Genomic DNA, 18,606 nt, shown 5'->3' with positions numbered 1-18,606 from the left:
GAGTGGCCACCCTGTTCTCCCCCGACCTATAGCCTGAGGTGCTGAGAGTTGCCGATGTCATGCTGGGCTGCCTGCTGCACCTCCAGGCCTAGGTGGAGGGGCTGACATTGAATCTTGGGCTGAACTTGAGCCTGGAGTGGATGTGCTTTTTTCAGCAGGTGTCCACCTTTCTCAGCTCCCTGGATACTCACGAATGCCTGGTCCCGGGTGGGAACTTTACCACCACCCTTGAGGAACGGGACCACATGGGGACCGAGCAGTGCTGGGCTGCTGCAGCTGTCCTCCGGGAGATTACAGAACATCACTCCCTGGTGGACATCTGGCACAACCACCACCTGGACAATGTGTCCACCTTTACTTTTGTCCAGGTGGGAGATCAGTTGTGCCACTACTGGTTGGACCACATTTATCTGTCTGATCATCTTGCGGGAGCCCACTCCTCCAGCGTTTGGCTGGCCCCATTCTCAGATCACCACCTGGTGACCGTAATGGCCTCCCTCACATTGGAAAGGCTGGGGCCAGCCTATTGGCACTTTAACAATGGTTTGCTTGAGGATGTAGGCTTCGTGGCATCTTTCCAGGAGTTCTGGCTGGCCTTGCAAGGGCAGAGACATGCCTTTCCCTCAGTGCGGTGGTGGTGGGATGTGGGGAAGGTCCGCACACAGCTCTTCTGCCATGACTACACCCAGGGGACCAGCCGGCAGAGGAATGGGTGATAGAGCAGCTGGAGTGGGAGGTGATAGATCTGGAGAGGTGTCTGGCCACCAGCTCCGAGGATCCATCCCTCTGTGGAGCGTGCTGAGAGAAGTGGGAGGAACTCTGGACCCTTGAAGACCTCTCGCTGCTTCTATGCCCTGGAGAAAAAGAAGACTGCTAAGAAGCATATCATCTGCCTTTTGGCAGAGGACAGCATGCCCCTTACAGAACCGGTGCAGATGTGTGGAAGGGCCAGAGCTTTCTATGCCAGCCTCTTCTCCCCGGATTCGACCAACGCCGACACTTACAGGGTGCTCTGGGACAAACTGCAGTCAGTCAGCGTGAGTGACCAGGACCAACTGGAGCTCCTCCTCACTCTGGCCGAGCTCTTGGAAGCCCTCTGTCTCATGCCCACTAATAAATCCCCAAGCATGGACAGGCTGACTGTGGAGTTTTTCCACGTGTTCTGGGATGTCCTTGGCCCAGACCTCATCACCATCTGGACAGAGTCCTTGGGGAGCAGGGAGCTCCCCCATCATGCAGGTGCGCTGTGCTTGCCTTGCTGCCCAAGAAGGGAGACATATGTGACCTTAGGAACTGGCATCCCATCTCACTCCTCAGCACGGACTATAAGATCATAGCGAAGGCCATCTCATTGCAGCTGGGGTTTGTGCTGGCAGACATGGTCCATCCTGACCAGACCTACACCATCCCAGGCCGTACCATCTTTGATAACTTGTACTTGGTCCCGGACCTCCTTGAGCTCAGGTGCAGGGATGGTCTGTCGTTCATCCTCCTGTCCTTGAATCAGGAGAAGGCATTTGACATATCTCCTGGGCACCCTGCGTGCTTTTGGCTTCAGGCTCCAGTCTGTGGGATTTCTCCAGGTGCTGTATACTTCCACAGAGTGCTTAGTCAGGCTTAACTGGACCCTGACCATACCGGTCAGCTTCGGGCACGGGGTGCATTAGGGCTGTCCACTGTCAGGCCAGCTGTACACTCTGGCCATCGAGCCCTTCCTCTGTCTCCTACGCAAGAGGCTGGTGCTCCATAAGCCAAAGTTGTGGGTGGTGCTGTCAGTGTATGCCGATGACGTGCTCCTCAGGGTCCAGGACCTAGGTGTCCTTGAATGGGTGGAGGCCTGCCAGGCTGCCAGGTCAATTGGGTCAAGAGCTCTGGCCTGATAGGGTTCAGTGGCAGGCAAGCTCCCTCCCACCCATGCTTCAGGCCATCTGGTGGAGCACAGTCCATGGCTCTATCTGTGTGTGTACCTTTCTGCCACCAATCTTCCCCACTGGAGAACTGGCAGGATTTAGAGGACAGGGTGGTTTGAACGGCTCTGGAAGTGGACAGGACTGCTTTGGTGCCTCTCCCTGTGGGGAGAGGGCATTGGGGCTTAACCAGCTGGTTCTGTCCATGCTCTGGCATCAACTCAACATCCTGGTCCCTACCCTGAGTTTCATGGCCTACCTCCACAAGCTCATTCTGGAGTTCTTTTGGCCAGGAATCCACTGGGTCTCTGGGGGGGTCCTGAGTCTCCCCCTGGAGGAAGGGGGGCAGGGCCTGTCCTGTGTCTGCAGCCAGGCCCATACCTTCTGCCTCCAGGCCCTACAGAGACTCCTTTATAATGCAGCTAGTCCGGCATGGAACGAACTGGCGCACACCTTCCTCCGCCGCCTCCGAGGGCCCCAATGTGACCGGCAGCTCCTTTATTTTCACCTGAGAGGTCTTCTGCAAGACCCTCCAAACTGCCAGTCTTCTACCAGGACCTCCTCCGGACCTGGAGGCTGGTCTTGGCAACCAGGCCCGTGGCAGCCACCGAGAAGGTGGATGTCCTCATGGAGCTCCTGCTACACAATCCCCATCTTGGTGTGCAGGTGGCAGAATCCCTCCCGGGGTGCCAGAGGCCAGTTCTCACAGGCATCACAAGATTGGAGACCTCCTGGACTACAATCGGGGTGATAGGATGGATCCCCAAGTGCGGGGTGGGCGCATGGGGCTCTCCACCCTTCAAACCCCTTGGCACATACTCCAGGAGGTGAGGGCAGCTTTACCGCCCGCTACTCGGGCCCACCAGGGATATTAGCTGGTGGCTCCTTCATGGAGTCATGAGCATTGGCATGTACTGGTGCGGTTCACTCCTCATCCCGATACCTGTCCCTTTTGCGCGGTGAGGGAGACCCTGGCGCATGTATAGCTGGAGTGTGCCAGGTTGCAACCCCTATTCCAGCTTCTCCAGAACCTCCTCCTGAGGTTCTGGCTGCACTTCACCCACACCTTCTGATTAATGCGCATCCCATCCATGGCTCCACAAAGTCGTGGGACCTCTTCCTCACCTTGGCCAAGGCGGCGCTCTGTGACTGTGGGGCCTACTTCCGTTCCTCCATCTGATCACGTAGCCGGGCAGAGTTCCTCTGCGTCGCATCCGCTGACTCCTTAGCTATGTTTGAGGAGCAGTGGGCACGGTCCAGGGTTCTCTGCTAGGTGTCCCCTCAGGTTCCCTCTGTTTAGCCCTCTGACCTTCACACCTGTTCGTGTTCTCTTATTTGTTATCCTGGGAAATTATTTTGAGTCCCAGTAGTTCCTCCCCTTAGGCTGGAGGAGGGGCTTTTAAGCCCCATCCATGTCCCGGAACTCAAATAGTTGTACCCTTTTGTAGCCATCCGGCCTGACTTTCACAGTTGGATGAACGGACTTTAAGGTGGATAGAAAGCTGGCTAGATCATTGGGCTTAATGGGTAGTGATCAATGGCTCGATGTCTAGTTGGCAGCTGATATCAAGCGGAGTATCTAGGGGCCAGTTTTGGTCAACATCTTCATTAATGATCTGAAGGATGGGGTGATTGCACCCTCAGCAAGTTCATGGAGACACTAAACTGAGGGAAGTAGTAGATACACTGGTGGATAGGGATAGGATACAGAGTGACCTAGACAAATTGGAGAATTGGGCCCAAAAAAAAAAAAAAAATCAGGTTCAACAAGGACAAATGTAGAGTCCTGCACTTAGGACGGAAGAATCCCATGCACTGCTACAGACTGGGGACCAACGGGCTAGGCAGCAGTTCTGCAGAAAAGGACCTGGGGATTACAGTGGACAGGAAGCCGGATATGAATCAACAGTGTGCCCTTATTGCCAAGAAGGCTAACGGCATTTTGGGCTGCATTAGTAGGAGCATTGCCAGCAGATCGAGGGAAGTGATTATTCTCCTCTATTCGGCAGTAGTGAGGCCACATTTGGAGTATCGTGTCCAGTTTTGGACTCCTCACTACACAAAGGACATGGACAAATTGGAGAAAATCCAGCTGAGGGCAACAAAATTATAAGGGGGCTGGAACACATGATTTATGAGGAGAGGCTGAGAGAACTAGGCTTATTTAGTCTGCAGGAGAAAACAGTGAGGGGGGGAATTTGATAGCAGCCTTCAACTACCTGAAGGGGGAGGGGGTTCCAGGGAAGATGGAGCTGGCTGTTCTCAATGGTGGCAGATGTCAGAACAAGGAGCAACGGTCTCAAGTTGCAGTGGAGGAGGTCTAGGTTGGATATTAGGAAACCTGTTTTACTAGGGGGGTGGTAAAGCACTGGAATGGGTTCCCTAGGGAGGAGGTGCAATCTCCATCCTTAGAGGTTTTTATGGCCGGCTTGACAAAGCCCTGGCTGGGATGATTTAGTTGGGGTTGGTCCTGCTTTGAGCAGGGGGTTGGACTAGATGAGCTCCTGAGGTCCCTTCCAACCATAATCTTCTATGATTCTATGATACTGGGGTATTGTTAGGAAACAGTACTTAGCTCATTTGTGGCTGTCTTCAGCACTTTACAAAGAAAGGCAAGTATTATTATTCTCAATACACATACAAGGAAACTGAGGCACACCGAGGTTTGAATTCCCCTAGGCCACTCCCCAAGTCAGTAGCAGAGCCATCAATAGAACTGCTTCCTGACTCCCTGTCTAGTGCTCTATCCACTAGATCATGCTGCCTCATCTGTGGTAGCAAAAATGGGAGTTCTAGTTTGGACAAAATACCACCAGTGGTTTAACTATCATGTTGTGTAGATATGTTCTGAGCTTATCACACTAGGGGTCATCTGCAATCCAGTCTACACAATGTGCTCCTACCATTGCTACCACAGGTGGAGCTACACTGGGGATAGGAACAGCAAGAACTTTTAGGATCCCCCCCCCACACACACCCAGTAATGTAAACATCACCTTCATTTGGGCTGGGTTGGGACTCCATCACCTTGCACTTCCTCAACCCACTTGTCTAAAGACAGACTAATTCAAAGCCATGGTCCTCACTGGGTTCAGAGCCATGCTAGTAAAAAATAGTTACTAACCTTCCGTAACTGTTGTGCTTCAAGATGTTTTGCACATGTCCATCCCACTCTAGGTGTGTGCGTGTCTCAGCACAGTCGCTGGAAATTTTTCCATCAGTGATACTTGTCAGGGGAGCTCGAGCGCCCTCTAGGGCCACGCACTCATACTGTCAATAAAAAGCACCCAGCCAACCTTGCGCCCCCTCAGTTCCCTCTTACCTCCCATAATGGTCACTGGAACTGCTCTCCTTGCTTTTGCTAGCTCTCTCAGTGGTGTTCCCTTTCGCATATTTGTACATAGTTAGTTGTAAATAGTTTTAGTCAGTTTTAGTGACAGTTTGTAACGTAGAGAGTTAGCAGAGTTTTGTCTGTTCCTGGTGCCAAAGGATGCCTTGGTCATGAGGCTTCAAGCCCTGTGCCTCCTGCAATAAGGCTTTGCCCTGAGCGACGCACACTCAAGTTGCCTGGGTGCCTGGGAGAAGCTCACACTGGGGACCGCTGATAGATCTACAGAGACTTTAAGCCTTGCACGAAAAAGGACTGGAAGGCCAGGCTGAAATGTTTGCTCATGGAGGCGGCACTGAGACCTCCCTCTGAGGCAGGCTGGTCTGACTTGGCATAGAGTGCCTCAGTGTTGGTAAGGGATGCTCCTCCTACTGTACCAGAGTATTGGCACCATTTACCACCCCCAGTGCCTAGGAAAAGGCACAAGAAACTGTCGACCAAGACGGGTCATCCAATTTTGAAACCAGGTTTCTTCAAGCATGATTGAGGAATAATGAAGGGATAGTTTCCATATGCAGAAAAACAAAACAGCCTGAGCACTATAGACACTGGTATGATTTAAAACAAACTGACCAATCCGGAGGTTCTTCATTTGAGATCAACAACGTTCAATGGATTTACAGATTAGCACAAGCATCCACTGAAATAAATTCTCAGTGGTGCTGTTAAAATGCACAGATCATCAAATGGGCAGGACACCCAAATGAAGGGCTTGTTTTTTGTAAGTGGATGCTAATGGCGGAGCAATCTACAGAAAATTGTGGACGGCTACACATGACACAACCTCCAAATGTAGTTAAGGTTATCAAAGCGGCATTACAATGGCAAATACTTAGACACAAGAGAAAAAAAAATAACTTAAAAAACCTTAGATTAACAGCAGAAATATTGATAAGATTGACCTCTGTGCTTAGTAGAGAGATGGGAATGAAATTTAAGACATTAACTCAGAATAACGAAAGTAGCAAAATAAACAAGTAGCATTGCAAACATAATGGTAATACAAGTACCTTTTAAAATGAAGCACTAGAGGGCAGTACAGTGCAGTCTAGGCTTTCCAATGGCTGGGGGTGGGGGGGGGGGGAGATTTGGATTTAAAGTCCAACTCTCAATTCATACCCATTATGATAACACACATTTGCCTTTGTTATAATATCTCCAACACCTCGATAATTTGGCTTGCAAGAAACTAGACATCTTGGATATCTCATGGGAAATGGCCAAATCCAGCCTCTTCAGGACAAGACAGAGGACTTGAAGAAAATTCTTGTCCCCAAGATCAAGAAACATGTCTGGGTGTTCCTAGGTTTAGCGAGCTAATCCTGCCGCTTGCTATCCCACTTTGCACCTTTAATGAACCTCACAAAGACACAGCACAAAAACAGGGGACAAGGGAGTGTGAGGAAGTCTTTGAAACACTTTGAGGCAGCCCAGAGACTTTGCATTACCATTTATTTCGCAAACTGAGGCACTAAGGGGGCCCTAGAGCTGTATTATCACAAAACATTCAAGGAATGGGGGGAGCACCCATTTATTTATTTGAGCAGAAAACTCCAAAAGCGGGAGACCAAATACTCCACCACAGAGAGAGAATGCTGGGCTCTAAGGTGCACTAGGATGGCAGAAGGACCCTTGTTTTATATAACAATGGATGAGGCTCCCTTATTAAAGTGGATGCAGGCAATGGAGGACACCAATACCTGCATCACAACGTGATAGTACCGCTGGATCGCTGTGTTTTCCAAGTACTACACTGGCCAGGAACACTGCATGGGAACGCAGATTTCTTTTTCTGGGCAGGAGGAGACTTTAGAATGTGTGATGTAAAGACGGGACCCCATTCTGCCAGGGAAGGTGTGTGACAGGGTGCACCAGGCATTCGCTGCCTTCTGCTGGAGACCTCCTGCCTTGGTGCACCTCGCCACAGGAAGTGGCCCTACAGGAAGAGAAGAGCAACAAGCTTTGGACATCCTGGGTTGCCTAGAAAAGCCTCCTTGGGTGAACCACTGACGGAACCAGTGATATTTGGTCCTCCTATGGTTAGAAGGGCTAGGAGCAGGCAGCAGCCAGTATGGGCCCAGCAGGGCAAATAAAAAAGGGCTAGCTGCCTCAAGAAAATGGCAGTTGCTGGCTAAAGCCAGGGGAGGAGGAAGGATCTTCTCTCTCTACCCTAACCCAAAAATCCAGGCCAGGCCAGAGCCTGTAGCTGACCTCACTTTGCCACTGTTTTGATTTCCTTTGTGTGAATGTAAGGCCCAGGCAGACCAGCCTGAGTTGGACATTAAAACAAGTATGGATTGGATGAATGGACTATAAAATGGAGAGAGAGCTGGCTAGATCATTGGGCTCAACGGGTAGTGATCAATGGCTCCATGTCTTGCTGGCAGCCGGTCACAAGCAGAGTGCCCCAGGGGTCAGTCCTGGGGCCGGTTTTGTTCAACATCTTCATTAACAATCTGGAGGATGGGGTAGATTGCACCCTCAGCAAGTTCGCAGAGGACACTAAGCTGGGGGGAGTGGTAGATACCCTGGAAGGTAGGGATAGGATACAGAGTGACCTAGACAAACTGGAGGATTGGGCCAAAAGAAATCTGATGAGGTTCAACAAGGACAAGTGCAGAGTCCTCCACTTAGGATGGAAGAATCCCATGCACAGCTACAGACTGGGGACCGACAAGCTAGGCAGCAGTTCTGCAGAAAAGGACCTAGGGGTTACAGTGGATAAGAAGCTGGATAAGAGTCAGCAGTGTGCCCTGGTTGCCAAGAAGGCTAATAGCATATTGGGCTGCATTACTAAGAGCATTGCCAGCAGATCGAGGGAAGTGATTATTCCCCTCTATCCGGCATTGGTGAGACCGCATTTCGAGTATTGTGTCCAGGTTTGGGCCCGCCACTAAAGGAAGAATGTGGACAAATTGGAGAGAGTCCAGTGGAGGGCAACAAAAATGATTAGGGGGCTGGAGCACAAGACTTATGAGGAGAGGCTGAGGGAACTAGGCTGGTTTAGTCTGCAGAAGAGAAGAATGAGGGGGAATTTGATAGCAGCCTTTAACTACCTGAAAGAGGGTTCCGGGGAGGATGCAGCTAGACTGTTCCTAATGGTGGCAGATGTCAGAACAAGAAGCAATAGTCTCAAGTTGCAGTGGGGGAGGTCTAGATTGGATATTAGGAAAAAGCTTTTTACTAGGAGCGTGGTGAAGCACTGGAATGGGTTATCTAGGGAGGTGGTGGAATCTCAGTCCTTAGAGGTTTTTAACCTGCGGCTTGACAAAGCCCTGGCTGGGATGATTTAGCTGAGGTTAGTCCTGCTTTGAGCAGGGGGTTGAACTAGATGACCTCCCGAGGTCCCTTCCAACTATAATATTCTATGATTCTATGACATTGGTTGGATTATTGACAACTAGGGCAGCTCACTTTGTGAAACACCCTCTGACTCAGTTGAGTTAGTGACGCAGACCAATTATTTCTAGAAGACCTGTTTGTAGACATCTCAAAATACTTTTCCAGAGAGGGTGGGTACCCCGATTTTACAGAGGAAAGTGAAGCATAGAGGGGCGAAGCAATTAGTCCATAAAGCAAACAAGTGAAAGAGTCAGGAACAGAATTAGAGGTTTTTAAGGCCTGGCTTGACAAAGCCCTGGCTGGGATGATTTAGCTGGGGTTGGTTCTGCTGTGAGCAGGGGTTGGACGAGACGACCTCCTGAGCTCCCTCCCAACCCTCATCTTCTGTGATTCTATGAATACGGGATTCCTGAGTCAGTCGTCTGCTCTAATTACAAGTGCTTCTTTATAAAGGCTTTGTTAATAAATTACTGTTATTAACAAATTACCTTTATATTTGAGAGAGTCAAGGTGAGTGAGGTAGTATCTTATTGCACCAACTTCTTTTGGTGGAAGAGACAAGCTTTTGAGCTACACAGAGCTCGTCTTCAGGTCTGGAAAACGATATTACCTCACTCAACATTGTGCATCTCATATCCTGGGACCAACACGGTACAACAGCACTGCAAACAACTTTATATATAGCTTTATTATTCCAGTTAGTGTATTAAAAACACAAATCAGAGCCCTCAGGTCAGCTGAAGAGTAAAACCAAATAAAAAATGAAGATGATTCATACTCAGGCAGTTAAATAGAACTATTTCATAGATTTATTTGAAAAATATTTACAAAAGCAAGTATGTTTGACCCTAAAATAGTTAAACTTATTCTGTGTTTACATTGGTGTAATTAAGCGTGCAGCATTAACAGTTTTTTCCTGTTTGAAGCATTGTTAGTTTGCCTGAAGGAAGTGGGAAAAGTTCTGGTTTACTCTGGGACAATGTCTCCCTCCCCCTTCCTCAGTAGCAACTACAGCTGTGGCCTGTGCTTAAAGTCTCAGCACACTGACTGTTGGGTTTGCCTCTCTTATCACCAGTCCTGCCACGTTTAGATTTGCTGGAACGCAGAAGGTGGATCCGTTTTTCCCCCAGTAGAGAACACGAGAGGGAGGAGGAGAAGAAAACAAAAGGAAAACAGCATGTTGGCTTTGTATGCAATGAATTTCCCAGAACTACATTTCATGATCGAGTCCTTTAAAAAGTGGTCCTTTTTGCTAATGGCACATCTTTCTTCAAAACAAATGCACACCTGTGAGCTTATCCACAGCCAGTGCCCCTTATACCTACTATTGACTATAGCGCTTACTGCTGAGAGGTCTGGGATTGGAATAGCTGAGAGCTCCCCTGACAGACAGCAATTCAGCAATACAGGAAAAGAAATACAGTGCAGTTAGTTTCCACATACCAAATAGCTACATTTTAAGACTAGACTGGCAGAGATACTGACTGAAGAGTTTGCTGCCTTGTTATCAGCTGCACCTCGGCAACAGCTACAGTTCAGCCAGCCTACTCACAAAGGGGTTTGATCAGTGCTGGGGACACAGAGTGGAACAAGACCTCACCAGCCATTATTCTGCATGGTGGCAGCAACAGTTGCTGATGCACGGGCTGTCATCCTTTGGTGCACCTCAGAAGCAGAAGAAAAAGTCCCATCCACCATGTGCACTGGCAGTGTTCTCCTTCCACCAGGCTGAGGGGTAAAGCTGTTCTGACGCCAGTCTTCATCTGGGGGCACATCTACTCTCCTGGGTCCAGAGGCCTTACTACGCGGGGGAGGCACAGGGCAACCTGGAGAGGCACAAGGGTCCCAAGGCGGCCCCTGTGGTACTCTTAAGGTGCTGCAGTCTGTGCTAGGAGGCGGTCTGCAGTTGATGGCATAGGACACATGCATTTGGTGTCGTGAGGGTTGCTGAAGGAAGCTTTCCTGTAATCCCTTGTCTGATTGGGCAGCGTCTTCCAAATGCAATGTTCGTTTATCTGGCAGTGTTGCTGTTTGTCTGGCAGTGTGGCTCATCTGCAGCCGATGGCCAGAGACGCTTGATGCTCCATCTCCCACATGCTGGTCAACAAGAGGCATCTGCCCCTGGGAAGAAGTGCATTTCTGTGTGCAAGGGAGACTCCTGTAGCTCAGTGCCACACTTGGGCGTTCTTCACCTCGGAAAGTTTCACCCCAGTCAGACACAACCAGAAGTTTCTGGACGTTCTTCTGATCTCCTGGAGGGGCAGGGGGAAGTTTGCTCAGTTATATTTTCATTTATTTTCCTTTCAAAACCACTAACTGTGGCCCACAGCTGATATGACCTAGGATTTGCAATGAATGAAAACTAAGCTGCACCCTCCTTGCAATTCACTTTCCATCTGCAACTCCACCCGCACCCCCCAGAAAAGAGCTCCCAACTGTCTTTCTGCAGGTGCTGTCACATGCACTAACGGGACACCAGATTTTCTTAATAGTCAGCAATTTTTGTAACATGTCCAATTTCACTTGAGAGGGAGCCCAACAAGAAAATTGAAGACATATGTCCTAGGGGTTTCTGAATAACTTTCATGGTGACCTCTCCTGATATAATTCAAACAGATCACACCCACAAGTGATTTTGGAGGGAAGTATCTTATATAACAAAATATATTACTAATAACCAGCTCTTCCCTCAGGCAGTCACGCCCCCCCCGAAACACAGTTCAGTATCAACATACTTTGGGTACCAAAAATTGGGTGGAACTTTGGGTCAACTCTGAGGAACATGTGCATCATTTATAGCTTCATTTCTTGTAATGTTAAAAATCAGTGCAATATAGTTAATGACCTAATCGTAATTTGTGTTGTAGATGCTCTCTAAAATAGTAAACAGAGTCCCACTGGATTATGCCAGACACTTTTGTTGGCCAGATACCTCCTCCTGTGTATATATAATATAAACATTACTATAATTATTTAAATAATTAACAGCCATATATCTCACATAAAGACTGTTCCTTTATGTTATATCCATTTAGTATAGCATCATTAAAGCAGTGTAGAAGGGACGGTGAAGAAAAAAAAAGGCAATTTATCCTTCCAAATTTCTGGAGTGATTCAGGCAGTTGGTAAGACCCCCGCTATGACAGACAAGACCCGAAGAGCTGTACTTCAGCCACAGCAGGGAAAGAATCACAGCCTTTCTGATCATGCAGGAGGTGAAGAGTCCTGTGATTACCTGATGGTCTACGTGCCTTGCCCACCATGCTAGGCATCAGTACATCATGGGACAGGTTCTGCATCTGGGTTGGGTAGTGCTGGGAATCAAAGGGTAACACAGAAGGATCGTGGGGAAAAGGGAGGGAAGTGGATCTGGAAGAATGGTGTGTGGTTTCCTTTGGCATTTTCCTCACATTTGATGCTTCCTTTTGAAAAAATGAGAAAGGAAAGAAACCACAAATGATGATTAAAACAAAGCTGGGTTCAATCCAGCCAGGAGAGAGGGATGAGTCACCAGAACAAGTACATGCATCTGTATACGAAAGAGAAAGAAATGCAAGGTAACAACAGTGTCCACTCCAGAAAGGCTCTCTTTGGTAACCACACTTACATGGTTTGACTAATAATTTAAAATTACTGGAAACAGATCAGAGAAAAACCCAACATACCCGCTCAGAAAAAACACAACACCATACTCACACCTCAGAATATCAGCGGTAATCTCTTGCTAGAAAAAGCAATCTGCTCTTTCCCGATCACTTTTTGAAGGGTTGGGTCACACGCCAGGAAAATGTACACTGTTGAAGCTTCTCCCTTGCAAACATGCTTTATTAAGAGGTAAACAGTGATGTAAGGCACTGTTTGATACGGCAGTGGAGTTTGAGCTTTTGCATCAATGCAAGACTGGGCTAAGGCCTTACCTACACATGAGAGTTGCACTGATTTAATTAAATTGACTTGAAAACAAATTTTAGTTAAACTAGTACAACTTGAGTGTTTGGACAAGACCTAAAGGTATGGGCAAGTCTACACTTAAAACTTACAGTGGCACACAGCTGTATCAGTTCAGGTGTGCCATTGTAAGAGCACTTGCGTAGCCGCGTTATGTCTCCCATTGACATAATAAATCCACCTAAACAAGTGGCGGGAGCTATGTTGGCGGGAGAGCGTTTCCCACCAACATTGCACTGTCCACACAAACGCTTATGCTGGCAAAACGTATGTCACTCAGGGGTGTGTTTTTTCACACCCCAAGCAACAAAATGCTTTTGCCGGCATAAGTGCTAATGTAAACAAGGCCTAAAACTTGAGTCATGCTATAGCGTTCAACCTTGCTTAACACTGATTTTGCAGCTCAGCCTCTCCCATTCCTGTTCTGCTGCTTTTAAACAAAGCCAATGCTTTTAGCTTTCCTTTGAAGAAGTCTAAACATGGTTAGTGAAAAATCAGAACACAACTAATACATCACATTACTGCTTACTCTTAAAGTTTCTGCTGGTCAGAGAAATCACCCAGTTAAACACTGACAGCAATCTGTTCCTGCTTTCCTCACACTTACAGTTCAATACAAATCCCTGCTTTCCAATTAAATACATTTGGGGGTCTCTGAAAGAGGAATATTACGGGGTGCAATTAGACCCAGCAACATTCTTTATTCCCTTAATGACCAGAACCATGTTGACCAAGGGAGCATACTTTTCCTGCCCTTTGAGCAGAAGGGTCAACTAGGCAACACACACATCACCTTACATCCACTTCCACTAGAACTTTTTCATAAATGAAATCTAGATAGACAGACGTGGTTTAAAAACTTAAATAATTGAACTTTACTTAAACAGTTGAAAGGGACACAATCAACTTGAAAAAAAAAAACCTTCACTCCTGCCGGAAAATATTTTACATTTTTCAAGTTTCAGATTTGTTACACCGAACCTGAGACTACTAACAACAAAAAAATTGTTTTTCTGTCATCTTTTTGTTGTTCAGTTGTTTACTTTGTGCAAATGACAGCACTTTGTGTATAATCACTTTGTTTCTTGCTGAAAATAAGCCTTAAAAAAACCAATAAGGGAGAAAAATATCCTTATACATACTGTTAAAGGATTCTTTTTTTAAATCACAGCACATACTGTTTATGAGGGCTCAATTAAAAAAACCGGTTACTTACCTTGTAACTGTTGTTCTTTGAGATGTGTTGCTCATGTTCATTCCATTTTAGATGTGTGCGCGCCTCCGTGCACGGTTACCAGAATTTTTTTCCCTTTAGCAGTACCCATAGGGCCGGCTCCGGTGCCCTCTGGAGTCCTGTGCATATGCCACAGAGTATAACAGGTGCCACTGGCCCTACACCTCCTCAGTTCCTTCTTGCTGTCAACTCCAACAGCAGGGATGGGAGGTGGGTAATGGAATGGAGGTAACACTGCTGTATGGTACTAAAGTAGCACTTGCAAAAGCAAACAGAACAGTTCCAGCAACCATCACAGGCAGAAAAAAGGAACTGAAGGGGCGTAGGGCCAGCAGTGCTTGTTATACCATGGCATGTGAGTGGGACTCCAGGGGGTGCCGGAGCCGGCCCCACGGGTACTGCTAAAGGGAAAAAAATTCCAGTAACCATGGACAAAGGTGCACATGCACCTAGAATGGAATCAACATGAGCAAGCACTCGAAGAACTGGAATTTTTAAGTCAGTATCTAGAAAAGAAAACTTCAAATTGACTGTGTCACTTTACCTTGTTTAACCATATTAGCAAACACACAAGCTATGAGTGGCACAATTCTAGGTGTGGTCACTCTAAAAGCAGACAACTTTGTTGCTCTAAAATAAAAGCGGACTTCTCCATCAAACAGGAAAAAAAAAAGGGAATGATTCACTGCAACAAATTTTCATCCTTCTGAACTGGTATCAATGCTGTTCAATTGTGAGCCTTTCCCCTTTACTACTGACTAATAGAGTTGATGAGGGAAAGCAGCCCCTATTTCCACCCCAAGCAGTCATCTATGCAATGCTGAGGTTCATTCTACTTACAAAATTATGAGAGGAGACCAAAGTCTCTTCCCTGTTTGTGATGACCGATCCACTGAGACTGCGAGCAATGCGACGGAAATTCTCTGCACTGTACATCTCCTCTTCCGGCTCCCTGGTATGGCCTCTGGCGTACGCAACCTGCAGACAACGTTATCACATTCAGAAGGATCTCTCCATGGAAACTGTTGCACAGTGATTCAGGAGAAGAGGTTTGATAAAAGTATGATGGACTTAGAGAAATACACTAATCCTTCCTTTTCTGAAGTCTCTCATTCAAGTCTAATGCAAGAGCATAAAGCAAGCGAGTCTGTTAAGGTCTTGTTAATAAAAACAGTATCCTTCTAATCAAGTTTTTCACCTTATTCGGCCCAGTGGTCAAATAGGCTAGATCTTGCTGCTGTTGCAGGACTTGGCTATAGTTTGTAAAGCATTTGGAATTCTTGCTGTATAAATGTAAGACGATATTATAAAAGAATGTTAAGATCTGACTGACAGTTTTATTTTAATATAACAATCCCCTGTACACTGAGAGGAAAACAGGATTAATCCATACCTGAATCACAAGGGGCTTGTTTAACCTCTCAGCAGTTAATATTTGTACAGAACTCTGAAGAGATGAAGACAGGTTGCCAGGTGTCTGGTTTTTGACCGGAAAGTCTGGTTGAAAAGGGGATCTGACTGTGTCCGGTCAGATCTACTGACTGGACACCCAAACTCCAGCTGCTGCATGCAGGGGAAGGCACCGGGTCATCGCCGGTGCCAGCCGCTATTCAGCTGGAGTCTCCTCCTACCTGTGTAAGGTGGCTTGTGGCTACAGCCTGTAGCTCCCAGACAGGGCCCAAGCATAATTTTTTCGGGCCCAGTACAAACTTGTAACACGGCCCCCTCCTACACACATACCACACTCCCTCATCCCACACATACAGTCTCATGAACCATGAAAAAAAGTTTGAAATCTGAAATTACTGTTACATATTCTACACTTCTGAAAAATGCCCCCCCTTTGCTCTTTTTGTTTGTTTGTTTGTTTTTGTTTAACATAACACTCAGCCTGAGAGTTCTACAAGTTTGCTGACTATTTTGTAACTTTTTGGTCATTATAAAGGTATTATATCCTGTCAATGTCTTGATTTTATTCCTCTGCTTCCCTAGTTAGTATATTGCCTGACTGCAGAAAGGCCTTGTCTGATTTGAAAAACTGGAGGATAGATTGGTGTCCTTTAGCTTATTTTAGTTCCCTTTCTTTTTACCTCCTTACATTTCTGGCTGCCTGATTTGTATTTATAGCCACCACCAGACATGGCAGCATAGAGGGGGTGTGTGACTGTGAGTGAATTAGACACACACATATATTTTGCACCTGCAAATCCTACCAGAAGAAGCAGCAGCAATGGCTCCCACTATCTTATGGTGCTTTCCTTTTCCCCTCCCACCAGCTTGTCCCTCCCTCCTGCCTATGCACAAGGAACGCTGGGACTGGTAGTTCTTGATCTCGATATGCTAGACCATGTCACAGAGAGGAGCACAAATCTCTCTGTGTCTCAGTCTCAAACTACAAGTCCTAGTTTAACTGCACAAGCACACATGCTATTCTAGAGAAGGGCCTGGGCTGGGCCAGCAGGCCCAGCAACTCACTGTTCACAATGTTGTTTGAGACTGTTCTAACGCTGCTTCTGATTGGCTCCAGCAAATCTCACAAGATCTGGACAATAGATACATAGATACAAGGAAATAAGTTTCTATAAATATCCTCAGGCATGATCTATAATTTAGCCTCAATTTTTTCCTCATGGTAATGGGAGTTGCAGTCCTCTGGGCCCCGGTAAAGTGTACCCTTTTTGCCCCCCATGTGGGGGTCCTAGACACGATCTACTAAAGGAGACAGGGTCAAAACTGTTGATATAATATGAAGAGAAAATTCACAGGAGTTAGCAAAATGGAAAGTATTTTAGGTCACCCAGCCTCTCTCTCTGCAATGCAAAATGGTTTGCTACAGTCCATTACAGTACAATCAGAGGTACTAGCTCTAAAACTGTGAGGTCACATATCCCTGAAGAGGTCAGCATTTAGAGTGTAGCACTGACCCTGAGTCAACCACTTTCTTAGTACTGGATCCCAAGCAAGACTGTATAAAATTATCTCCTTAAAGTTCAACATTAATGATCCCACTGCCTTTTATATGCAAGTTTTTGCACTATTCTTGCTGCTGGAATGTCCAATTCCTCCACAGCTATACAACCTTCGAGACCCTTTCTTCATTCACAGTAATGTGAAGGTTCTACCTTGGAGACAGGTGAGACAATGGCTCCATAGAGACTGCGTTCAATCTCTGCTGTCGGCGTTTTCGAGAGACCTGCGCCGGCTACAGCGTGCAGCTTCCTCATAGTTATGTTTGCAGAGACTGGGGAGGGAAATAAATAAGTGAGGTTAAACTCAAGGTCTGACTCTGCATCTATAGAACATGATTAGTTATCTCAGCCCTGGCTCAAACAGAAAGTGGAGATCTAGATACATAAATGAAGATTACTTACCAGTAATTGGAGTTATTTGAGACAAGCCCCTTCCTGCACATCAACATTTACAGGATCAAAGTGCCCGAATCACAAGCTCTCAGAATTTCCTAGTGAAGAGTGTCCATTCAGGCTGCTCCCTCCCTGCTCCTTTGCCCTCATGCAGGGTTCTACAGGTTTAAAAGGAGGAATGGCCCCAATTGCTCCTAAATTCCTTCTGTTAATTTGGGAATTGTGAAACTAAGACTCCAAAGAAGTGGGGAAGGTGAGTGGAGGAGTATGAATGTGCAGAGGGTCATCTCAAAGAACTCCAGTTACTAGTAAGTAACCTTATTTTTTTTCAAATGATCTCTGCGCATTCTCATTTGTGGGAGTTTAACAAGCTGTACAATCTCGAAGAAGGAGGACTGAGGAGTTCTAGCCTAACAAGGACTGCGGAATTGCCAAAAACAAGTATCATGTCAAGAGAGACTACCACCTTTTATTCTCCCAAAACAGGCCACAATTGAAGAAAAACTCCTGAAAGCATATGTAGAGCTTCAAGCAGGAGCCTTCCAAACTGATTAAGACCGTGCAAAGACATGCTATGGAAACTACGTTAGGCCTAGTTGAGTATATTTTGGTATCTTCAGATGGCTGAATACCAGCCATGTCATACCAATTGTCGTACACAGACTGATGAATTTGGGCAATCTTTGAGCTTTGATGGAAGGATCCTCAGTCCTATCTGTTAGCCAATACACATATGTTAAGCATAGCATACACCACATTAATAGGTATTATATGTATGGTATTAATACAATACAAACCAAACTATACACACACACACACACGTACGTATGTACGTACGTGTTGGAAAGTTATACGAAGTGAATTTATTATGCTCTTCCGACAATTCTGTTCACCCATGTTAAGTATCCCACAGTACTTCACAAAGCTGAAGTCAGCTTTGGCATTAGAAAATAGGAGACTTGTACAAAGTACTCATGCATCTTGGTTTTGACCAAATACAGATAGGGAATACTTTCATAGCTCATCAACATAAGGAATGTAGTATTCAATAACAGATATGGGAAACTATAGAACAATACCAAGGACAAAGCTGGCACAAACCAGTGGGTTAAACTTAAACTTTGTTATGTGTAAAGGGTTTTGTAACTTGTAAAATCGTATTATAAACACTGCAAGCTCAAATAAGTATTTTTGAAGCATATATTCTGCATAAACTAGTGAATGTGCTGTAAGAATCTGCTCCTCGGAAGGAAGGTATTTGTGTCTCCTTTTCATATTGTACTTTGTTTTGTCTTTAGACAATACGTTTGGCTAAGTTTGGTTACTTGGTCTCTTGAACATTTTTAAGAAAAAACCATTAGTGTAGTAAAACATCCCATGTACCCCTAGTTTTGGGAGGGCACATGAAGATACAATCATTGTCTA

The 18,606-nt window shown here is 46.4% G+C and overlaps 1 protein-coding gene across 9 annotated transcripts in view; it reads right to left on the bottom strand.

Moving 5' to 3' along the window:
- Positions 1-9,423: 9,423 nt before the first annotated feature.
- The window catches only part of USP54 (ubiquitin specific peptidase 54), a 181,717-nt gene continuing 172,534 nt past the window's right edge, over positions 9,424-18,606 (bottom strand). For all 9 annotated transcript variants that reach the window (XM_067537876.1, XM_067537928.1, XM_067537936.1 and 6 more), the window contains 4 exons: positions 16,942-17,060; positions 14,660-14,797; positions 11,873-12,059; positions 9,424-10,889 (listed from right to left, as the gene is read on the bottom strand). In XM_067537876.1, the coding sequence (XP_067393977.1) occupies positions 10,234-10,889; positions 11,873-12,059; positions 14,660-14,797; positions 16,942-17,060 (1,100 nt within the window). In that variant the 3' untranslated portion in view covers positions 9,424-10,233. The remainder of the gene's footprint in view (positions 10,890-11,872; positions 12,060-14,659; positions 14,798-16,941; positions 17,061-18,606) is intronic.

The sequence above is a fragment of the Emydura macquarii genome, unplaced genomic scaffold (assembly GCF_026122565.2).
Source record: "Emydura macquarii macquarii isolate MOO-44397 ecotype Brisbane River unplaced genomic scaffold, CSIRO-AGI_Emac_v2 contig_67, whole genome shotgun sequence".
NCBI lineage: Eukaryota > Metazoa > Chordata > Testudines > Chelidae > Emydura > Emydura macquarii.
This window is presented reverse-complemented; position numbering and strand designations above follow the sequence as displayed.